Source organism: Lipotes vexillifer, unplaced genomic scaffold, assembly GCF_000442215.2.
Source record: "Lipotes vexillifer unplaced genomic scaffold, Lipotes_vexillifer_v1.1 scaffold890, whole genome shotgun sequence".
Lineage (NCBI taxonomy): Eukaryota > Metazoa > Chordata > Mammalia > Artiodactyla > Lipotidae > Lipotes > Lipotes vexillifer.
This window is the reverse complement of record NW_006776053.1, coordinates 654,800-679,983: the sequence shown is the minus strand read 5'-3', so window position 1 is coordinate 679,983 and position 25,184 is coordinate 654,800. Positions and strand designations below refer to the sequence as shown.

Sequence of the window (25,184 nt, the reverse complement as noted above, 5' to 3'; positions counted from 1 at the left end):
CTGTAAAATAGGAATGATAATAGTAGCTGTTTCACAAGTTGTTGGGAAGATTAAATGAGATAATACGTAAAAAAGTGCTTAGAACAGTATATGACACAGTTAAGTGTTTAGTAAGTATTAACAAGGTTTAGAAGCTGCTTGCTATTGTGCAGAGTATCTGCTCTTTTTAAATGGGGTAATGATATTAACCTTCCTCTCATAGGCTTGGCTTGAGGATTAAATGAGAAAGAACATAAAAACAAGTCATCAGTAATATAAGCTATTTATTTCCATATGTAGCCTCATGAGCTCCCTGAAAATTATATGTAATTTTCCCTGGGAAGTTAGTGAAGCTTTTCATGAGCTCTTTGGAATGGTCTGTCCCCCCCACCCCTAATCTAGGATTAAGAGTTGCTACTTTAAACAACCTGAGAGTACTTTTTGAAGAGTCATGGAAAAGTTATGGGCTTTGTAATCTGAAAACCAGGAATCAGCTGGAGTATTACCACATCCTAGCCTTAGTTTCTTTTTCTGTTAAACAGGGAGGGTAATACTATCCCACTACCTTGACAAGGTTTTGACAGGCAGGTTTAGAAATGTAGGTGAGAGTTCCACATTAACCATAAAAGTATACAAATAGTCACAGTATTACCGATTGAGAAGTAAAGTTGTATATCAGAGACTCTTGATTTTCATATATTGCATTTGTTCAGTATTTTTTCCCTGTAGAGGAGATATTTTTTTATTCACTTTTTGTTAAGTGTGAACTCTACCTCTTGTTCTTAAAATTCATTTATTCCCTAGACTAATGTTTCTATTTGGATAGTTCCTTATTTTCTGGATTGCTTTTAGTAACAGTGTTTGAAAGCTTAAGAGTTTTGAACCTTTGAAATACACAATAATGTCTGGATTACTTACAAAGCCTGTGATTTGTAAGGTGAAGCAATTTTATTTTTTTATAATAAATAATACTCTTTACCTTGGTTTAGTATCTTTTAGTTCACAAAGCACTTGCTTGTTTTTCTTTCATTTGATCTCTAAAACAACTTTTGAGATGAGCAGGGCAGATGTTATCTCTTGATGGAGGAGGAAGCTGATGTGTGAAAGGGTAAATGGCTTGTTCTAATCCCATAGTGAGTAAGGGATTTACCTGGGATTGGAACCCAGACTCTCTGATATTTAGTCTGGGGCTCTTTCCATAGAACCACATATTATTTTTGTGAGAACATCTTGGTAAAAAACAGCTCAGGGAAATTGCTATTAATGGTTGTTTTTGTTTTATTAAATTTTTTTAAAAACCAGAATCTTACAGAAAAGTTGGCAATATAGAGAACTTTTCTAAAAACCAGTTTTAAGTGAGGTGCTGACCTGATACCCCATGACCCCTGAATACTTCAGTGTGCTTTTCCTACAAACAAGGACATTCTCCTGTATAACCACAATACAACCATCAAAATCAGGAAATTAACACTGATTCATTACTATCTCTAGTCATTAGACGTCGTTCGTATTTCAGTCGTTGTCTCAATAACATTCTTTAGAGCAAAACAATCCAGTTCAGAATTATACATTGCATTTATTTGTCATGTCTCTTTTGTTTCCTTCAGTCTGGAAAGATCTTCAGTCTTTCCTTGATTTTCATGGCATTGACACTTTTGAAAATTGCAGGTCCGATATTTTTTAGATGGTCCCTCAGTTTGAGTTTGTCTGATGTTTCCTCAAGACTAGATTCAGGTTAAGCACTTTGGACAGGACTATCATGGGCGTGATGCTGTGCTCTTCTCATTGCATTCTGTAGTTTGTCCATTCCTGACGGTGATCACTTTAATGACTTGATTAAGGGGTAGTTTTTGCCAAACTTTCTACACTGAAAGTTCGTCATTGCAATTAGTAAAGATTTTGTGGGAAGATACTTTAAAACTACATAAATACTCCATTTCTCATTAAGTTGTCAATTTATTCATTTATATCAGTGTGGGCTCACAGTTTTCTGTTTATCTGATTGGTTAATAATCTGTTAATATCATTATTGATTTTGATGCTCACATTACCCAGATTGGCAGTGGGAGCCTTTTTAAGCTGTCTCCTGTATCCTTTTTTGACATGTCCCCATCATTCTTTGAGCACTTCTTTGCTTTCTGGCACAGTGGGATGCTTCAGTCTCATCTTGTACTTTTCTCTGCCCCAGCCCTGGAATCAGGTATTTCTCCAAGGACCCCCGGTTCCTTTTAGAGGATGGTTGTATTTAGAAGCCAAGGTCTGGGTCCTAGATATACTCATTGCTATTGGGCTGTTACTCCTGCTGAGACCCTTTCAGTAGACAGAGCCAGGAAGTATGTGTGTGTTAAAAGTCAGGTCATACTTACAGTTCTCTATTACATATTTACTGAAAACCTTGAAATCACATTAGTATCGCCAATTCAAATTCAACTCCGTAGAACTCATTCTGTTATGGTTTTCTGCTAACCTCAACTGTGAGAAAGCAGGCCTTCCTTACTGGTCTTGGGCTTGCGTTAGGCATGCTCCCCCATCACCTTCCACCCCATGTGGATGCTCTACTCATTTACCTTGCTTTCCTGGGATTACAGTGGTTTGACATGCCCCTGCTCTCCCACTGCCCTGTGGATGCCCAGCTTGCCCTCTGATTCCCCATGACGCTAGGCAAGTCTCCTCTCACCCCACATAGCCTCCTCATACCTGCCCTGGCTCCCCACCCTACTCTAGGGTCCCTCGTGCTTGGACATGCTCCTCACCCTCTTGGACTCTGTTACCCATGTTGGGCTGTCCCTCCATGGGGCATCTTTCACACTCCTTGTGTTTCAACATCCTGGTTGTGGCTGCCCTTGAGCATGAATGCTTTTTCCAGCCCACTCAGGTTCTGGCTCCACATGCCAGGGTGCTTCCCCTCAGTGGATGCCTTCCTCATTCACTCTGATTTAACATCATATTGGCCAGGCCACCTCTTAGCATGGACGTTCTCCTACCTCGCTCATGATCTGATGTCTCTTGTCAGGTCACCCCCTCTGAGGGACATTTTCCTCACCCTGCTCAGGCTTTGACATCTCACGCTGAGCCATTGCCCTGCTCTGCCCATGTGATAGTTTTAGGAGTAAATTGTTCAGAAAGAGCAGAGGAAAACTTAGGGAAGGGGAGGCTCTTAAAATTTTTTTAAGGACAAAAATATTTATTGACAAGGAAATGGATGCCATCTTTGCAAATGCCATTAATGAGATTGGAGAGTCTAGATTTTACAGTGCTGCTCAGCACAGGAGAGAATTTATTAAAAGTGCATGGAATACTGCACATTGTGGAGGGATGTGCAGGCTCTGTCCTTCTGCTTGGGATCCAGCTCTGCTTCTTCCAGTTAACTTGCTTTGCACCTTGTGGCTTAAGAATCTTTCCATAGGAAGCTATGGTAAGGTAAAACTTTGTAACTCCTCTCATAGTAGTATCTGTGTACTTTATTAATCTGATCCTGAGAACAGTATTAGAAATGAAAAGTTAAGTGCAAGATCTTGAAATGACTTGTCTGTATAATTATACAACTAAGTTAATCATTTTCTGACAAGTCTCAACAGTGACAGCGTTCTTCTATGGAGGTGTTAACTTGTTATGGGTTAGAAAGCACCCTTTGATACAGCATTTTCAGCCTGGAAAAACAGCTTTAATTTCAGAGTCTACTGAAACAAATGGAGACTTGTTGGAAATATTAACACTACCTTTTTTGCTTGTATATCTAACTTAAAGGAATCAGTGTTTATTAGGTGATGTTTGCTAGCACATTCTGAAGTGTATACAGTTACTTTTGACCATGTTGTCAACTTTTTTTTTTTTTTTTTTTTTTTTTTTGGGGTCCGCGGGCCTCTCACTGTTGTAGCCTCTCCCGTTGCGGAGCACAGGCTCCGGATGCGCAGGCTCAGCGGCCATGGCTCATGGGCCCAGCGGCTCCATGGCATGTGGGATCTTCCCGCACCGGGGCACGAATCCGTGTCCCCTGCATTGGCAGGCGGACTCTCAACCACTGCGCCACCAGGGAAGCCCCATGTTGTCAACTTTAAGACAGTTCAGTGGTATGAATTTTGAAATGCTATACCTCAGCCCCCTCAGCATATAAATTTGTAACTAAGGAGACAGTGTGCTGAAGTTTTACCCTAGTCCATAGAGAATAGGTTGCTATTTTGCTTTAGAATACTAGCTGGTGTGAAGATTTGATAGCTGTGAAATGAGTAAGGGATCCCAGTACTGTGTGTGTCTCAGTTTGTACTTCTAAATAACAGGGTTGAGGGCCTAGCATGATGGCATAGTTATCATATGCAGCGGATACATTTTGTGAGGAGCTAGTGTTACATTTTTCTCCTAATCTCATAATATGTTGTAATTGAAGAAAAGTAGGTCCTAACTGAAAGCTGATGGTCCAGCAGAGTGATCAATAGCATGATGCTCTTTTAAAAAAATTAGCTTTCCCGCTGCCTGAATATTGTCAAAGCCTTTGTTTCATGACTTCAAGCTGAGTGTACTTAATCATTTTGAGGACATGGCCCTAAGCACAGAGCGTGGCCCTTCCAGTCAATCACTGAGAATTGTGTTCAGAAGAGTGTGGTATTGAATAGAAATGCTCTCTTGCCTTACTCTCAGGCTTCATTCTCCCAGAGGCAAGAACCCACCAGACCTCCCTTCTTTCAAACACATTTTAACTGCTTGTGTGTCATTTTTCATATTTAAGAGCCAAGGCTGTTGTCAGCAGGTGTGACTTACTGATACCTTTGACTCCAAAGGAAAACATCTTTAAAGAATAACAGTCAGGTGTAAGCAGTGTATATTCAGTAAGTTACCTCTTGTTAGAGAAACAGTTACTGGGAACTGGAAACTATGTGTCAGATGTTGGAGGAAAACTCATTCATCAGACATTTATTGTGCCAGGTGTTGGACTAGGATATGAGAAGACAGTTGGTGCCCTCAAGGAGCTGCCAGTCTAGTGGGGAAGACAGATATTTAATTAGAGGCACATGGGTGGTTCTCCACCTTGGCTGCACATTGGAATAAGTTGGGGAGGTTTAAAAAAAAAAAAAAACAGTGCCTAGAGATTCTGATTTAATTGTTCTGAGGTGTGGCCTGGGCGTCAGGACTTTTAAAAGCTCCCCAGGTAGTTGTGATTGTGTCAGGGTCGAATGTGGTAAGAGCTGCAAAAGTGGGGAAGTACAGGGTGCCTTGGGAGCACGGAGGAGGGGCACTTAACCCAGTCTAGGATGTGAGTGTGGGGGGATTGAGAAGGCTTCCCAGAGAGGAGGAAATGCCTGAGCTCAGGCTTGATGAAAAAGACTGGACAGATAGTTCCTTCCAGAAGAGCAGCTGAATAAGGTAGCATAGTAAAGTGGTTAGTGCCTTTGGATGATCCATGCTGATTCTGCCACTTCTTTGCTTTGACTTTGGCTAGTTTATCCTCTGAGTTTCAGTGTCCTCATCTCTAAACTGGGGGTAATAATACTTACAGGGTTGTTGAAGATTATCTGAGATAATGCATGTACAGTGCTTAGGATCATGCCTGGCACCTAGGAAACAGTAGGTACGGGCAGTGGTATGGTAATGATGTTATCATTAGAGAATCAGAGCATGGGTTGTTCAGAGAACTACAAGTAGTTCTCTATAGCTGGATCTTAGGGTGCAAGACTGCACGAGGTAAGGGTGGGTGGCAAAAAAGAGCTTGGCAGATGGGCAGATCATGGAGGTATAAGAGTATAAGGCAACTAATGATGGGATATCATGGCAGAACCAGGACATTTCCATGGTAATATGTTAACATATAATGTGCTCTGGGAAAGCTTGGGTCTGTATTGGAAAATGGCTCAGAATATAGTATTTTTAACTTCATTACATGTACTGAATTAGCAGGAGTGTTAATAGGACAGAAATAGGATTTTCAGTTCCTTTAGCCAAGTAGTTAAAAATAATAAGCATCTTAAAGAGTAATGGAGGAAATAAGTAGTCTCAAGGTATTCAGGAGTTCCAGAGATTCTCTGGAAATTGTTACAGTATTAGTGGTTTAATAAAAATATTAAGTAAGAGTTGCTTGGCCATTTACATTTAGAGGAGACACTTTAAAACTTATATTTTGATGTGCAGAGAAATAGAAAATGCTTCCATCTGCATTGGCTTCACTGGCCCTTATGTATATTTGTTGGTATGTGATATAACTTGTCACAGTGTCACAACATTAGTCACTACTTCTTCTGAGTCCCTTTCTTTTTCTCTTCTTCTTCTGGGACCCCTATAATTCGAATGTTGGTGTGTTTAATGTTGTCCCAGAGGTCTCTGAGACTGTCCTCAATTCTTTTCATTCTTTTTTCTTTATTCTGCTCTGCAGTAGTTATTTCCACTATTTTATCTTCCAGGTCACTTATCCGTTCTTCTGCCTCAGTTATTCTGCTATTGATCCCTTCTAGAGTATTTTTAAATTCATTTATTGTGTTGTTCATCGTTGCTTGTTTCCTCTTTAGTTCTTCTAGGTCCTTGTTAAATGTTTCTTGCATTTTCTCTATTCTATTTCCAAGATTTTGGATCATCTTTACTATGATTATTCTGAATTCGTTTTCAGGTAGACTGCCTATTTCCTCTTCATTTGTTAGGTCTGGTGGGTTTTTACCTTGCTCCTTCATCTGCTGTGTGTTTTTCTGTCTTCTCATTTTGCTTATCTTACTGTGTTTGGGGTCTCCTCTTTGCAGGCTGCAGGTTCGTAGTTCCCGTTGTTTTTGGTGTCTGTCCCCAGTGGCTAAGGTTGGTTCAGTGGGTTGTGTAGGTTTCCTGGTGGAGGGGACTAGTGCCTGTGTTCTGGTGGATGAGGCTGGATCTTGTCTTTCTGGGTGGCAGGTCCACATTTGGTGGTGTGTTTTGGGGTGTCTGTAGCCTTATTATGATTTTAGGCAGCCTCTCTGCTGTGGGGCTGTGTTCCTGTCTTGCTAGTTGTTTGGCATAGGGTATCCAGCACTGTAGTCTGCTGGTCATTGAGTGAAGCTGGGTGCTGGTGTTGAGATGGAGATCTCTGGGAGATTTCCGCTGTTTGATATTACGTGGAGCTGGGAGGTCTCTTGTGGACCAGTGTCCTGAAGTTGGCTCTCCCACCTCAGAGGCACAGCACTGACTCCTGGCTGGAGCACCCAGAGCCTTTCATCCACACAGCTGGCACAAGGTGGCCATCCCGGGTTTCACATCAACATGATGTCAGGCACAGACCTCCTTGTTTTTCCGTTTTGTCTTTAAGTTACTTGTTGAAACAACCGGCCCGCCGTCCCCACGACTGTGGCGGCTTTGGCCGCCAGGGCCCCTCCAGACCCGGCAGCCTCAGTGAGGCCGCCCTCCCCTCGGGCTCCGGGGCAGTTCCGTGACGGTGGAGGGAAGAGACCCCGAGCCGGGAGTTCCAGCTCTGCTGAAACGCGGGCTCTGTTCTCTCACTACTTCTTCTGTAATGTAACATGTAAATGATCATGGATGAGCATGACTATAACTTGTATAGTCCAGTTTGTTTTTAGGGTTATAGTCAGCTTTTTCCTTTTTTTTTTCCCTAAAGAGACTGTCATAATCTTTGGCTCCATGTAATAGAGCTCTGGCAGCTATTTGAACTGAGTAAGAAACTTAGGTAGTTTTATTATGCATTACAATGAGGCAGTAACTATGGGTAACACTAGAAGAGAAGTTAGCTTCATTGCTTCCACAAATGCTTATTTTCTTTGAAATCTTTTATTGCAAAAGCACTGTTGAAATGATGGATTATTGAGGTATACCTTATGTTTATTTTATGTTATATGTACAAATTATTTGGAAAAAGAATTCCATTTAACTAGATCAGTGATTCTTAAAGCGTGATCACTAGTCCAGCAGCATCACTATTACCTGGGTACTTATTGGAAATGCTAATTCTTGGGTCCTACCCCAGAAACCCTGGAGGTGGGGCTTCAAATCTATCTTTTAACATGCTAAAGTTTGAGTCATAAAAGTGTATAATCACTCCAATCATTTATTGAAATCCTTTAGACCCCAGGAAAGCTAGTCTGTACTTCCTTTATTCCTTCTCAATATTTATTTGATTCTGGCTATGTGCCAGGCACTGTTTAGGTACCTGGGAAAAACTAGTGGGTGACAGACAAAAATCCCTGCTCTCCTGCAGTTTACATTTAGAGGAGGGAAACAGGTTGTGATTGGTGTGATGTGGAGAATTAAAATTCGATGGTAGAGAGTGTGTTGGGGAAGGCCTTTCTGAGGAGGTCAGGTATAAGCCTTATTTTGAATGACAGGAAGGACCACCTATATGAAGATCAATACAAAAGGCTCTAAGATATTAATGAATTAGGTATGTTGAGGAGCAGACAGAAGGCCGGTATGGCTAGAGTGCAGTGGGCAAGGAGAGAGAGGTATGAAATGAAATTGGAGAGACAGGCAGAGGCCAGATAATGTAGGACCTTGTAAGGACTTTTTTCCTTCTCATTTTTTAAATTATAGTAAAATGCACATAACATAAAATTTATCAGCCTAACCATTTTTCAGTGTATGGTTCAGTGATATTAAGTACACTCATATTCTTGTGCAACCATCACCACAATCCATCTCCAGAACTGAGTTTGGTGGGCTTTTTTTTTTTTCCCACTTAACTGGTGGATATCAGGAAATGCAAGTCTGAGGAAGAAAAGTGCCATTTGTTAAGTTAGAAATGCTTCTTAGGGGCTTCCCTGGTGGCGCAGTGGTTGAGAATCCGCCTGCCGATGCAGGGGACACGGGTTCGCGCCCGGTCGGGGAAGATCCCACATGCCGCGGAGCGGCTAGGCCCGTGAGCCATGGCCGCTGAGCCTGCGCGTCCAGAGCCTGTGCTCCGCAACGGGAGAGGCCACAACAGTGAGAGGCCCGCGGACCATAAAAAAAAAAAAAAAAAAAAAAAAAAAAAGAAATGCTTCTTAGAAATCCAGATGGGGAAGTTGAGCAGGCAGTTGCTAAGGGAATCTGGGGTCAGGGAAGAAGTCGGGTTGGAGACAGGACTTTGGGGCTCATCAGCATTTGCCTGGTAATTAATGCTGTGAGACTGAATGAGATCATTTAAGTAATGCGTGTAGACAGGGAGAGGTCCAGCACTAAGTTCAAGGGTAGGAGAGCTTATGTGAGAAGGAATCAGCAAAGGAGCAGCCAGTAAGGCAGGAAGAATACCAGTTGAGAGTGATGTCCTGGCAGGCAAGTGAAGAAAGTGTTTGGAGAAGGAGGGCAGATCAGTCAGCTGTGTCAAATGCTGCTGAGAGGTTAAGACAAGCATTGAGAATTTACCATTTTGGCACATTTTAGCAATGTGGAGGTCATTGGTGATCATGACAAGTGGTTTCAGTGGTGTGGTGGGTTCAGAAGCCTGGTTGAAGTGTGTTAAAGAGAAAGGAAGGAGAAGAAGCAGAGATACAATGAGTTTAGACAACATTAGGATGTTCTTCGCTTAGAGAGATAGCAGATCTGTACAAACCACCTTAACTTAGTGGCACAGGTTAACATGTCGGAGCTCCAGTGTTAAAAAATTTGGTATGTAACACCTTTGTATGCTCATGTTTTTTCCTTTCAATTTTTTAAATGGGGAAAAATAAGCTTAAAAGTGGGCATTTGGGTAAAAAATGCGTGGAATCTCCAAGGAATCTCCATGGAGTCCTAGGGTCCTGCAGAATACATTTTGAAAGCCATTATCTTAATCCGGAGGAATGAAATTCTGAGATGAAATTCAGCCAGTTGCAAAATAGGCTTAAAGATATTTTTAGATTTTAGAGGGAATCTTCCTGGTACTCTTCAGATGACCTTAGAACATTCCTTTCTTTCAACAAACCCTCTACTTTGAGATTATTTGAATGAAGGGGATGTTCCATATGGTATTTTCCACAGATGTTTTGGTGACCAAAGGATGCTGACCTCGTAGGTCTTTTTGTACTCTCTTGCAGGAAAAAAAAAGGCACGAAAACATTTTTAAACAGCTTTCTTAAAACTTGAGTTTACTTTTATTTAGTTAAGTAGGATACTCTGATTTAATGTCTAATTTAAAAATTATATTTGACAAAGGTATATTTAAATTCCTTGACTTTTAGAGCAGCCAACTCTTTTCACTCTAGGTACTTATTTAAAGCACAAGCCCAAATTTCTCCTCAGTGAGGAAGTAATGATCCTTCACATGAGAAATAAGTAGATCCCTGATCGACAGACAACTACTCCTGAGGAAGTAGAGGGAGTATTATGGTATTTTACTGAGTCTAAGATGCCATTATTTATAAGATGCACTGTTACTATGTGTACTACTAAGAAAGAAAAAAATGTTGCCATTTAGAATTGTAAGATGCAATAGATTGTAAGACTTGGGAAAATGTGGGGAAAAAATTTCATCTTAGAATCAATGAAACACAATTTGAGCGCCAGGAGGTCTGAGTTGCAGCTCTGACTGTGTTTCTAACTAGTTGTGAGACTACTGACAAGTCACTTAGAATCTCTTTGCTTCAGGTTTCTCACCTGTATGGTGAGGGTGATGACTGATCCATATACCTCATAGGATTATAATGAGGATGAAATGAGATAAATGAGATAGTTATTTTGAAAAGTGGAATCTACTGGGCAAATTCAGGGTATTTAGTTGATTGAAATTAAGCCTTAGATCTGATTAGGCAACTCAGAAAGTTTCTTCTCTGAGCTTTGTTGTCAGGTTTAAAATAGAATTCAGTCATAGATGTTTGAATGTGTAACATTTTCTTCTACTAAATGATTTTCATGCAATCTGGAAAGAATCTTTTTATTGTAGTTTTAGAATCAAAGAGAAAATCTGAAGATACTATGACTCCGATGTTCTTATCACTCAGAATGAGCAACTGTTAACATTCTCTTAGTGCTATGATCTTTTAAAAACAATATAAAATATTTATGACATAAAAAGGTAAAAGGATATAATAATGAACATTCATATACTTGCCATTGACAATTTAGGCAAAGCCCCCTATTAGCATCCTGTCTTTATTATAGCCTAATGAGATAGGATACTGTTTCTCTTATTTGAGTCTTTAAAACCTGTAAATAAGCAAGTTAACTTCATCTGAATATTTTATCCTGGCGTACGAGGGAGAAGGTTACTTTGTGCTAGTGTTGCCTTGGTTTGAGTTTCCTCAAAATTCTATTTATGGTTTTGGAGATCCAGCTGTGTAAATATGACATCTGTAAAATCATAATAATGGCTAAGCTATTATATGCCAAACATTGTATCTAGGCAATTTTTGTGTTTTCTTTACATTTCACAATAATTCTTCTGGTTAGCTATTTTCATTTTATAGATTAGGAGGGCGTGGCTCAGAGAAGTTGAGTAACTTGTCCAAAGTTCCACATCCATTAAGTTGCGGAGCTACTTAATGATTTTAATCAAGGTCTGCCCTATACCACAGCCTGCATATTCTATACCATGCTCCCTCAATACTTGTCAGTAATCACAATCTGTTTCTTTTATAGGCAAAACCCAGAGACCATGTTTGAAGTGTATGTTGAAGTGGCCTATCCTAGGACAGGTGGCACTGTTTCAGGTATTTGCATGTTCCATTATGATATGGCGTGTTTGTTTATTGTATGAGCTAGCCATGCACATCGGATAATATGTGAATATTCTAAACTCCTACTTATCTTTAAGTATGTTTAAGTGTCTTTCCCTTTTATCTGTGCCCACATCATCCTAGGGAATGGAGAATAATTGCAGTGAACAATTTAAGAGTTTTACTATAACAGCCTTGAAATATGGCTTTATTCATTGTAATCATTGGGTTTTTTTTTTTTTATTTTTTTTAATCATTGGGTTTTGGTTTGTATCTTTCGGAGATGCCTGGAAGTCAACTATTTAGTGTGAAATATTGTCACCTTGCTAATAAGGAAGGTTTAGAATTAGGTTACAAAATAATATTAAGGGAAATCTCTGCCAGTAAACTGGAAGGAGATGTTTGAAATGGATTTAGTTTAGTAAATTTTGTCAGCTGGTTAAAAAAAGGTTGGAACTTAGTTGAAGGAAACACCTCCTCTGGCTTTAGCTTTTGGACTAATTTGGACATGTATTCCTGAGCAACAGGGTCTTGGATAAGGTTAGAGTATCTTGTGCAGGCTGAGTAAATCACTTCTTGACCTAAAATCCTTCTTGGTTAATGAGAAAAAATAACCTTCTGACCTAGTGTTCTTTTTCCTGGTGCCTAAGAGAGTGATGCATTTGCCAAAGGTCTATTAGGGAGCGGCTCTCGGTCCACACACCAACAGTTGCATGTATTATTTGGTGTTTATGGAGGATGAATTTATTTGGGTTAGAAACTTGGAGTAATCAGGATTCCAATGGTAGTTATGCCCGTAATTGGCTATACAAACCTTGGACATATTTTCTACTTCGTTATTTTAATTAGATTGTAATACTCGTAAAATAGTTACCTTTTATTGAGTATCTGTTGTTCTGTTGTCCTACATGCTTGACATACATAGTCAGTCCTTACAATACAACCCTTAAAGATAGTTGGACGGTGTCTCCATTATGCCTATGAGAAAACAGAATCTGAGAGGTCAAATAACTTACCAAGATTATACAGCTACTGTGTGGAATAGCCAGGGTTTTAGGTTCAAGTCCTCTTCACTCTGCTAAGTTGCCTTCTTGAGGGCAATGACCATGTTGTACACATCTCTCCATGTCATCTGCAGGGCTTTGTACAATGTCACCAATATTTGTTAAAATGAATGCACTTCTCAATATCAAAAGTGAGAATTGCGTGTGCTCCACTTTCTGGATTATTTCATGAAGGCTGTGAAACATGTTATATAAACTTATGGTCATTCTAGAAGTAGAATGTTAATATTCATCTTAAGTTATGCCTCTAATTGTGCAAACCATTGGATTGGGAAGGGAAGTAGCTGATACTAGGTGTGTTCGTGCAGCAGTACCTCTGTGTGCTGACTCGTCAGAGTAACCAGTTGGTGACGGCTGTGATTTGACAGATTTAAGGACAAAAACTTTTCTTATTTCTACAGTTGCTAATGTTCCCCCTTTCAATGCTGTAGGATTTTTTCCCCCAAAGTTAAAATGAATTTTCTTGGGGAATGTGAACAAAGTTTGATGAGTACAAATAAGAAAAAGGAACGAAATGGAGTCTTTACCTTATCCTCTTCTTTCAGTCATCTAATTCCTCTCCCCGTAGACAGCTCTTTTCTTGTTTAACCCTTTAGTTTACTTTTTAAAAACTTTAAATTTTGAAAATATTTTATTTCAAGTTTTTTTTTTTTTTTTTTTTTTTGGTATGTGAGCCTCTCACTGTTGTGGCCTCTCCCGTTGCGGAGCACAGGCTCCGTATGCGCAGGCTCAACGGCCATGGCTCACGGGCCCAGCTGCTCCCCGGCATGCGGGATCTTCCCGGACTGGGGCACGAACCCGTGTCCCCTTCCTTGGCAGGCGGACTCTCAACCACTGTGCCACCAGGGAAGCCCTGAAAATATTTTAAAAGATAAAAGTTACAAGGATAGTTAAGTGCATACTCCCTTTTCCTTAGGTTCATCAATTGTTACTATTTTGCCACATTTGCTTTATTACTCTGTGTGTATTTTTTGCTGAACCTTTTGAGAATAAGTTGCAGACATTGTGACCCTTCACCCCTAAATACTTCAGGATATATCTCCTAAGAATAAGGACATTTTCTTAAATAACTCCAGTACAGTTACCAAAATAAGAAAGTTAATGTCATTTGTCCATGTTTAATCAGTTGTCCCAATAATATCCTTTATAGCACTTTCGCCTCTGATCCAGAATTCAGGATCATGTAATCCATTTAGTTTTCACATCTATTTAGTTTTTTTTAGTCTGGAACAGTTTTGCAACCGTGTTTTTTTTAAAACCCTTTTATGAAATGTTTTTGAAGAAATTAGGTCTCTTGTTTTGTAGAAAGTCCCTGGGTTTGAATCTGATTGTATCCTCATGATTAGATTAGGTTATGGATTTTGGGTGGGAGTATTTCAAACGTGATATTGTATCCTTCTCAGTGTATCATATCAGCAGGGACATGATGTCCATCCCATTATTTGTGGAAAAATGTGCATAAAACTTTTGTGTACAGTTTAATAATTATAAAGTGAGTACCCATGTTACTGCTATTCAGGTTAAGACAAATAATATTGCCTGGTTCTAAGGAAATTCTGGTCCTGGCAAGAAGACCCCTGCCCTAGCCCTGTGCTTTAGAGGGCCCTGCTTTGGCCCTCTTCTGAAGTGCCCCTTTCAGGCAAGGAGTCTGTGGGGCCTATGGGACATGCCCATTTAGAGCCCAAACCCTTCGATCCTAGACAAACTTTGAATACCTAGGATCTAAGAATTTCTTGACCCAGTGGCCCCAGGTTTATTTTCAGAGTCTGTGTGAGTCATCCCTAGGGTTTGTCCTTCTGAGGGTAGACTGGCTACTGGTGTACACACCGCTAGGCCCAAGGGGTGGCCTAAGGGTATCTGTTTGTGGGGAGTAGGGTATGCGATGGAGCTTGGGCTTGTGAGTGGAGGTGACTGCATCCCTGTGTGTGAGGTTCCTGGCAGTGTGGGATGGAAAAGGGGGAGATGGACAGTGGGCCAGTGGCCAGTTTTCCCTGAACCATGTTTCTACATGGAACTCTAAGGAATCCAAGAATTTTCAGTGTGAATCTGTCCTTCCAAGTAGTTATGACAGGAGGATGGAACATATTTTATTTAATAGTTTGTTAGCTTATTTCATATCTTGTAAATATTTAGACATATGGTTTGTGGGCCTCTGTTTGTACTCTTGCCAAGGCCCTGTAAATGTTAGAGGTGGGGCTGGCCAGTGCCCCAGAAGTCCCTCCACTCCCCTTCTCCAGAGGTAACTACTATCCTGACTTTTATGATACTCATTTCTTTTTCTTTGTAGTTTTACCACATAAGTATAGTTCCTTGAAAAATTTAATTTAGTAGTGCCTGTTTCTGAATTTTATAGAATTATTCTGTGTGTAGTTTTGCTGCTTGTTTGCTCAAGTCTGTGAGGGTCCTCTGTGTTGTTGTGTGTCATTTATTTTCATTGCAGTGTAATACACTTTAAGATTATATCACAGTTTATTCATTCTACTGTTGAAAGCACTTGAAGTTGTTTGCAGTTTTTGACTATTACAAGCAAGGCTGCTGTGATCTTTATACATAAATCCTGGAGCATGTAAACATACTTTTACATAGGATATATACCATATTTGATTACTAGATAATGCTAAACTCTTTCTCAAAGTTGATTGTGCTTGTCTACACTCCCTTCAGCAGTGTTTGATAGTCTTTATTGTTGAACATCTTCATTAGTTCTTAATACAATTAAATTTGTTGGGTTTGGCCAACCTGATAGTTGTGTGGTAGTATCTCCTTGTTGCTTTTATTTGCATTTTCCTGGTGACTAATGAGGTTGAGCACCTTTTCATACACTTATTGACCTCGTGAATACCTTTCTTTTTAAAGTGCCTGTTCAAGGCTTACTCATTTTTTAATTGTTTTCTATCTTTTCCTTGTTGATTTATAAGAAATTGTTTGTCCTGCTACTATTAATTATCTGGTCAAGTGTGTTGTAGATATTGTCTCCTACTCTGTGATTTGTCTTTCCCTCTCTTTCTGGTATCTTTGATCAAAGCTTCATGATTTTCATATCTACAGTTTATCAATGTTTTCCTACCCTACAGATAAGGAACTATTATCCTATATTTTCTTCTGAGAAATTTATAGTTTTGTCTTTCACATTCTTTAATATATCAAGGATTTTAATTTTCTATTAGATGATTAATATCCAGAAAAGCTAAACTTAAATTTGATTCCTTATCCATGATTTTTAAAAATTGGGAAACTAAATAAAGCCAAATTACTAAGATATACTATTCCTCTACATAAAATGTGTTTTTATAAAATGGTCAGGTACTTCTAAATAATACCTAAAAAATTACCTCACAATGAAAGGGTGACAAATGTGAGAAAGGCTGGTAAGAAATACTACTAGACGTTAAAGACAGTTCTTTTTCCCATCGATTACTTTTAATGTCTGAACTAGTGAAGGTATTGTCAACTCTCATGTGTTCTTTGCTCTGAAAGCATTCCATGACATCCATGGAAGGGACATGTATTCTGTCAGTTCTACTTAGATATTGCATCCAGACCTGTGGCACTGAGTGGGACATCTTCCAAAGATTGTGCAAATAAAATTTGGGTACACAAACTGAACTCATGGTGCTGCTTACTTTCTTTGGGAATTCGTAAGATTTCCTAGTTCCTAATACCAGTGAATAAGCTGTCACTTAGTATTTGATTTTAGGTAACTTTTGTCTACTTCTACAACCTTTTTTTTTTAATACAACTTATTATAGCTGCCTTTTTCTGATACGATTTAAGCCTTATTTTTGCCATTTAGATGATTGCAAAGAATGTGTCTTAAAATTAGTCTTTGTTCATTGGATCTGCATCTCTGATCTCTGCCAAAATATCTGAGCAAACTTAAATATAAACCTTACGCTATACAGTACTAGTGTCTGGGCATAATCTTCTCTTTGAAGTTTGTTTGCATCCCCCAGAGGGCTTAATTCCCTGCTGTGAGAAGGTGGGTTAGAAAGCACTGAAACTACTTTATGGGTGTTTAATTGGAGGATTTAGTATACATTTTGTTCTATAAATTTCTGTGGGAGTTTCATTCTTATGATTTTTTCTTATACTGTGGTATATTATGTTCTCATTGTAAATTAAAAAAAATACTAAAAATTTTCCAGTTATTTGAGTACATATTGGCAGATCCTCCCTGGTGTGTATTTTTTTCTATTCATCTTTAAATTTTTAAAAAAATTTATTTATTTTATTTATTTATTTTTTGGCTGTGTTGGGTCTTCATTGCTTCCCGTGGGCTTTCTCTAATTGAGGTGAGGGGGGGCTACTCTTCGTTGTGGTGCGCGGGCTTCTCATTGCGGTGGCTTCTCATTGCAGAGCACGGGCTCTAGGCACGTGGGCTTCAGTAGTTGTGGCACGTGGGCTCAGTAGTTGCGGCTCGCGGGCTCTAGAGCACAGGCTCAGTAGTTGTGGCGCACGGACTTAGTTGCTCCGTGGCATGTGGGATCTTCCTGGACCAGGGCTTGAACCCATGTGCCCTGCATTGGCAGGCAGATTCTTAAACACTGAGCCACGAGGGAAGCCCATATTCATCTTTAAATTTTTAGTAGCTTGTTTTCTTACTAGTTTTTGACTATGTATAAATTTTTAGAAATTTTTAAAAATTACAAAGAAGAGAAAAATTATTACTCAGTAATAACTACTGTTAATGTTTTATTTCCTTGTAGCCTTCTTTTGTGTGTGTATGTGTGTGTGTGTAAATATATAAACTTTTCCCCCCAACTTCTGCTACATGTGTGTGTTTTCCGTGTTCTCCCTCAAATCATTAAACTTTTCCTAAAATTATTAATATAGCTTTGTAAAAATCATTTTAGTTGCTATAAATTATGACATCATGTTTATGTGCTATATTTACTTGTAATTACATCTTTAGATTTTTTCCAGGGTTCTTCTCTTGTAAATAATGCCAGTGAACATCTTTTGTGTATAATCTTGTTATTTAGGTATATGAGTTTAATGTTTTAAAAAGAAGTAGGATCATTTTGAGTAGATCTTTGATCTATCTTGTTCTTACTTTTTTAGTGCTTTTTTTTTGCCAGTTTCATTTTGTGTACTTCAATTTATGTATTTGTTCAAGAACCCACCAGAAAATGAATACAGTCACCTCCAGTTGTGAAAGCTCCCAGAGCTGAGTTCAGCCTGTCTGACTGAAGGTCTGGAAAGAGGGTGCTCTTGCAAGAGGGATGAGCTTGCCCAGTCCAATGATCAGATGGTACTGGCATGCTGAAACTCTGGAATGAATTTCAAGTACAGGTGTCTCGTTACAGCTGGCATCTCTGAGCCTGCTGCAGGCACTCTTTTTTTTGTTGTTCTTAAAGTATATATTTTTTAACATCTTTATTGGAGTATAATTACTTTACAATGGTGTGTTAGTTTCTGCTTTATAACAAAGTGAATCAGTTATACATATACATATGTTCCCATATCTCTTCCATCTTGCATCTCCCTCCCTCCCACCCTCCATATCCCACCCCTCTAGGTGGTCTCAAAGCACCTAGCTATCTCCCTGTGCTATGCGGCTGCTTCCCACTAGCTATCTATTTTATGTTTGGTAGTGTATATATGTCCATGCCACTCTCTCACTTTGTCCCAGCTTACCCTTCCCCCTCCCCATATCCTCAAGTCCATTCTCTAGTAGGTCTGTGTCTTTATTCCCGTCTTACCCCTAGGTTCTTCATGACCTTTTTTTTTTTTTTCTTAGATTCCATATATATGTGTTAGCATACGGTGTTTGTTTTTCTCTTTCTGACTTACTTCACTCTGTATGACAGACTCTATGTCCATCCACCTCACTACAAATAAGTCAATTTTGTTTCTTTTTTTTGCGGTACACGGGCCTCTTACTGTTGTGGCCTCTCCCGTTGCGGAGCACAGGCTCCGGATGCTCAGCGGCCATGGCTCATGGGCCTGGCCGCTCCGTGGCATGTGGGATCTTCCCGGACTGGGGCACGAACCCGTGTCCCATGCATCGGCAGGCGGACTCTCAACCACTGCGCCACCAGGGAAGCCCTTGATTTTTTTTTTTTTTTAATTGCCACAAAATGCCAATCTCAGAGCCTCATTTTTCTCAACTATAAAATTGGGGCCCTAATAGTATCTACTTCATTCAGTCGAAAGGATTAAAGTAAAATGCACAGTGTGTGGGACATGGGAAGTTCTTAATTAATGGGAGCTGTTGTTATTTATCATTTGTTTTGAAAGATTTAATTTTTTTAAGAGAAGATTTAGGTTCACAGCAAAATTGAGAGGGTGATACAGAGATTTCCTGTATACGCCTGCCCCACACATGCACAGCCTCCCCTATTATCAGTATTCCCCATGAGAGTGGTATGTTTGTTACAACTGATGAACCTACACTGACACGTCATAATCACCCAAAGTCCGTTGTTTATGTCATGGTTCACTCTTGGTGTTGTATATTCTATGGGTTTGGACGAATGTATAATGACATGTATCCATCATTATAGTATACAGAGTATTTTCACTGCTCTAAAAATTCTCTGTGCTCTACCTGTTTAGCCCCCCTTGCCCTCCACACACTGTCCCCTTCCCACCAACCACTGATCTTTTTATTGTCTCCAGTTTTGCCTTTTCCAGAATGTCATATAGTTGGAATCATACTTGTATGTAGCCTTTTCAGATGGGTTTCTTTCACTTAGTCATATGCATTTAATGTCCCTCCATGTCTTTTCATGGCTTGATGCCTCATTTCTTTTCAGTGCTGAATAATATTCCATTGCCTGGATGTGCCACAGTTTCTGTATCCATTTACTTACTAAAGGACATCTTGGTTGCTTCCAGGTATTGGCAATTATGAATAAAGCTGCTAATAAACATCCATGTGCTGGTTTTCATGTGGACATAAGTTTGCAACTCCTTTGGGTAAACACCAAGGAGCCTGATTGCTGGATTGTATGGCAAGAGTATGTTTAGTTTTGTAAGAAACCACCAAACTGTCTTCCAAGGTGGCTGTACCATTTTACACTCCCACCAGCAATGAATGGGAGTTCCTACTGCTTCATATCCTCATCAGCACTTGGTATTGTCTGAGTTCTGGACTTTGGCCATTCTGATAGGTGTATGGTGGTATAACATTGTTTTGATTTGCATCTCCCTGATTACATATGATGTGGAGCATCTTTTCATATGTTTATTTACCATCTGTGTATCTTCTTTGGTGAGGGGGTTTCTTTTTTTTTTTTTTTAAAAATTTATTTATTTATTTTTGGCTGTGTTGTGTCTTTGTTGCTGCATGCCGGCTTTCTCTAGTTGCATTGAGCGGGGGCTACTCTTTGTTGCGGTGCGCGGACTTCTCACTGCGGTGGCTTCTCTTGTTGCGGAGCACGGACTCTAGGCGCGTAGGCTTCAGTAGTTGTGGCTCACGGGCTCTAGAGCGCAGGCTCAGTAGTGGTGGCGCACGGGCTTAGTTGCTCTGCGGCTTGTGGGATCTTCGCGGACCAGGGCTCTAACCCGTGTCCCCTGCATTGGCAGGCAGATTCTTAACCACTGCTCCACCAGGAAAGTCCCGTGAGGGGGTTTCTGTTAAGACCTTTGGCCCATTTTTATTTATTTAATTAATTAATTTATTTTTGCGGTTCGTGGGCTTCTCACTGCTGTGGCCTCTCCCGTTGCGGAGCACAGGCTCCGGACGCGCAGGCCCAGCGGCCATGGCTCATGGGCCCAGCCGCTCTGCGGCATGTGGGAACCTCCCGGACCAGGGCACGAACCCGCGTCTCCTGCATCCACAGGCGGACTCTCAACCACTGCACCACCAGGGAAGCCCTGGCCCATTTTTAAAATTGGGTTGTTTGTTTTCTTATTTTTGAGCTTTAAGAATTCATGGTATATTTTGGATAACAGTCCTTTATCAAATGTGTCTTTTGTAAATATTTTCTTCCAGTCTATAGCTTGTTTTCTCATTGTCCTGATATTTTGTCTTCGGCAGAGCAGAAGTTTTTAATTTTAATGAAATCTGGCCTATCATTTATTTCTTTCATGGGTCATGTTTGTGGTCATCACCATAACCAAGATCATGTAGGTTTTCTCTTATGTTATCTTCTAGGAGTTCTATAGTTTTGTGTTTTACATTTAGGTCATGATCCATTTTGAGAGAATTTTTGTGAGAGATGTAAGAAAGGTCTGTGGCTAGATTCAGTATTTTGAGTGTGGATGTCCAGCTGTTCCAGCACTGTTTGTTGAAGAGACCATTTTTGCTCCATTGTATTGCCTTTGTTGCTTCGGCAAAGATCAGTTGACTAATTTCTTTGGGTCTATTTCTGGGCTGTCTGTTGATCCATTGATCCATTTGTCTATTCTTTCACCAGTGCCATCCTGTGTTGGTTTCTATAGCTTTATGGTCAGTCTTGAAGTCAGTTAGTGTCAGTCTTTGAACTTTGTTCTTTTCTTTCATATTGTGTTGGCTATTCTGGGCCTTTTACCTTTCTCTGTAAACTTTAGAATTAGTTTGTTGATATCCATAAAGTAACTTGCTGGTATCTTGTTCGTTTTTGTATTGAATCTTTAGATCAAGTTGGGAAGAACTGACATCTTGGCAATATTGAGTCTTCTGATCTGTGAACATGGAATATATTACCATTTATTTAATTCTATGATTTCGTTCATCAGAGTTTTTTGTAGTTCCCCTCATATAGTTCTTGTATTTTTTTTATTTTTTTTTTTTGCGGTACGCGGGCCTCTCACTGTTGTGGCCTCTCCCACTGCAGAGCACAGGCTCCGGACGCGCAGGCTCAGCGGCCATGTCTCACGGGCCCAGCCGCTCCGCGGCACGTGGGATCCTCCCAGACTGGGGCACAAACCCACTTCCCCTGCATCGGCAGGCGGACTCTCAACCACTGCGCCACCAGGGAAGCCCTCTTGTATGTATTTTTGTTAGATTTATTCCAGAGTAGCTGTAATTTTAAATTATGATGTTATTTTTATTTAAGGCAAGAGTTCCTATCTGTGTAGAACTCTGCTGTCCAACAATTGTTATCAGTCTAACACAGCTGAAAAATGGGAAGTAAGTAAAAGTAGCTAGCCAAAATAGATTTCTCAGAATCCATGCATTCAAACTTAAATCTTTTATTTATGGGAAAGCACTTAGCTTATGCCCTATGTGCTTTGCTTTGCCCTGAGGATTCTTCTGTATTATATTGATCAGCACAGTTATTGATTATGCTGATGACATTAAATCATTGTATTAGGGCTCTTTGTTGTAAGTGGCAGAAACCCAACGAAATCTGGCTTGAGCAAAAAAGGGAATTTGTTGGCTCTCAATCCTGAGAAGTTGCAGTGGTAAAACTGGTTTTGGGTTTTGCTGGATCTAGGTGTTCTACATATATTTTCATAGATTTGTCATATCTTTATCTCTTGGTTTTCTGTCGTCTGTGTTTGGTTCATTTCTGGTCAAGTGCTCCCTATATAATGGCAAAGATGGCTACTAGCAAATTGAAGATTATATTCTACCAATTTAGTCACCCAAGTGGAAGAAGAGTGTTTTATGTTTTTCTGAGCCATTAACCCAAGGACCATTGTAATAGGCCTAGTTTGGGTCATAGACTGATCTATGAACCAATCATGATGGTTTTGGGTAGGTGACTCAGATGCTGATTGGGGAATGAGGGAGTATGTATGTGCGAGGCCTATTCAGTGCCCCTTGGATTCTCTAGCCTGAGAATGGGACAGGGTAGTTACTCAGAGGAAAATCTGGTGCTATTACCAGTGGAAGGGAGAATGGATGCTAGGCAGGCAAAATAAATATACATTGCAGTCATCAAGAAAATGTTTTATTCAAAATATTCTTTTCAAAAAAGCAGTGAGATATATAATGTAGTTTGGAATTACAGTCAAAAAGTTAAAGTTTCAGTGCTGATAAATGTGGGTCTTCAGCTTTCTCAAACACTGCCACATAAGCCTCATTTGCCCAGGCGTATATACATGACTGAGGTCTTATTATCATGCGTCTAATTTTTGGTTAGAGTTCTTTAATCACTTATTCTTTGAGCACTCACTTTAGGTTCAGCACTGTGCTAGACCATAGAAAGTGGAATGTGAGCACTGTAAGACAGGAACTGAACCTCATGTTTTAAATGCTTAGGACACTTTTTTTTTTAACCTTTAAGAAATTATATTCTAGCCTTTGCATTCATTTTGGTATTATTTCACAACACTTTTTGCATTTCCTTCTTTATGTTGCATTGAAAACATGCAGTCTCCTCAATGGCTTTCATTAGAAAAAGAAATCTTCAGAGAAGCTATTGCTATAAGCTTGCTTTGCCCAGCAGGAAACTTTAATAAGTCGCTTGATTTAAGAGTTTTTTTTTTTAACCTTTAATGTGTTCTTAGGCATTAGAATTTTATGTTATCACAAAGCCTTATTTGAAGAGAAAATAGATACAGATGAATTACTGTCTAGATTATAACAATGTCAGTAAGTATCTTCATGGATAATTTGTAATAGAAACAATGTAATGGAAAGACTGCAGGCTTTGAAGTTAGATTTCTTCTGCCACCAACTAATTGTTTGACCTTGGGAAAGTTATTTAAACTGATTCTAGTTTGCTTCTTGTTTAAATGGGACTTACATCTATTTGTGAATTAGAGACAATATGTATTAAAATGTCTAACACACAAACAAGTACAAATTAGGCATTCTTGTGATGACTTAATTCAACATCATCCTTAAATGAAAAATAAAACCAAAAACCCAAACTTCAAACCAAAACAAACTCCAAACAATAAAACTTCCTGCAACTGTGATTTTAAGAGATTAAATTTTCCTTCTGATATAATTAATTTAAATTCCTTTTGAAATGGTTCAGATACTAGAACCATAGTGAGGTGAAGATATTGAACTCACTTGATGAAAAGAAAACTGTCTGAATAACCAGTTTTCTCTTTCAGAAAATGTAGGATTAATTCTGAGTTCTTTCCAGAAAAGCACACTTTAGATACATGGATAATTTCAAATGATTAACCTATATATTTTTTTCCTCATGTCACAGTTCAACTTTAACAAGAGCCCAATGATCAGTCCTCAGTTACCAGAGTTTTTTCTTTTTTTGTTTTGTTTTAACTGTCTAGTTGTGAGAAGAGCCAAATGCCAAGAAAGTAAGCTGGTATCAGAGATTTATTAAAAGAGCCCATTTCTGGAATATGTTCTATAGTTAGTGTATATTTAGCTCAGATTTCTGTCCTCAATGGTAATCATCACTGATACTCAGAATGTTGCAGCTGACTTCTAGAACATCACAGGAAAAGGGTTCCATTAGTTTGTTAGGTTGTACTTAGTATGAAAGGAAAATTGACAGAAGTATATGGGAAAGATTTTCTACAAAGACTGAAATGAAAAATATTTTCATCATGGCTCTCAATGAAGTAGAAAATCAGCTCAGCAGAACATTTAATTTATTCCCTCTTCCTGCTAAATATTTTGGTTAATAGGAGTCCCTGCCCCTCTTCCCCCTAAAACTTCAAAAGTATAATTAGCAAAAGTCTAGTTAAGAGCATGCTTTCTAGGATCAGATCATCTGGGTTCAAATTCCAACTCCACCTATGACTTTAATTCCCTGTGTGATTTTGGGCAAATTACTTAGTCCTATCCTTGTCTTATTTAGTTTCCTAAATTGTAAAATGGGGATGATGATGGTAGTACCTCATAGTGTTATTGTAAAGATTAAATGAGAAAAAAAAAAATTAAAGAATTAGGCACAGGACACAGCACAAAGCACCCCTCAGTTTGAACTATTATTAAAAAAACGTTGGACTCATTTGTTTTGATTCTTCAAGCTAGAAGTTGAGGGTCATTGGGGGTCTGAACTAGGGAAATGTCATCTGTTCCTACTGAAGGCTCATTTCTTCTACACTGTGATAGCAGGGCACTGGGACCAGATCTAAGGCAGTTCTAGGCCCAGGGCATTTGTAAGCCTTCACTAGGCCCTTTCTTGCCTCTAGTAGCCCTAGCAAGTCCGGATTAGGTTTTGAAAAAATTCTTAATCCTGGGGGTTGGACCCTGGAACAAGCCGACCTCATTTTTCTTGGGTTTGCTGAATGGAGATTGAATTTACTGAGGTTTTATTTGGACTTCTCTGGGAGATTGAATTTACTGAGGTTTTATTTGGACTTCTCTGGGTCTGCTGTAGGATAAAATTTCAGGTCTAGACCCAATTTAAATTGAGATTTAGGTCTGTCCACTACTACATTTCCCCCATTTTGTTTAGAAAGGTGTTTTTTTTTTTTTATCATCCTTCACCCATTCAGCAATGTTTATTTTTTTATTTTATTTTATTTTAAAAATTTATTTATTTGGGTTTTTAAAATTTTTGGCTGTGTTGGGTCTTTGTTGCAGTGCACGGGCTTCTCATTGCGGTGGCTTCTCTTGTTGCGGAGCACAGGCTCTAGGCACGTGCGCCCAGTAGTTGTGGCTTGCAGGCTCTAGGGCGCAGTCTCAGTAGTTGTGGCGCATGGTCTTAGTTGCTCCACGGCGTGTGGGATCTTCCCAGACCACGGCTCGAACCCGTGTCCCCTGCATTGGCAG

General features: G+C 39.5%; 1 protein-coding gene across 2 annotated transcripts in view; it reads left to right on the top strand.

Moving 5' to 3' along the window:
• Positions 1-25,184, top strand: part of DENND1A (DENN domain containing 1A) — a 536,936-nt gene that overhangs the window by 34,229 nt on the left and 477,523 nt on the right. The window contains exon 2 of one of the 2 annotated variants that reach the window (XM_007450245.1): positions 11,470-11,540. The exons of the other annotated variant lie outside the window; for it this stretch is intronic. Coding sequence (XP_007450307.1) covers positions 11,470-11,540 — 71 coding nt within the window. The remainder of the gene's footprint in view (positions 1-11,469; positions 11,541-25,184) is intronic. 2 annotated transcript variants of the gene reach the window in all.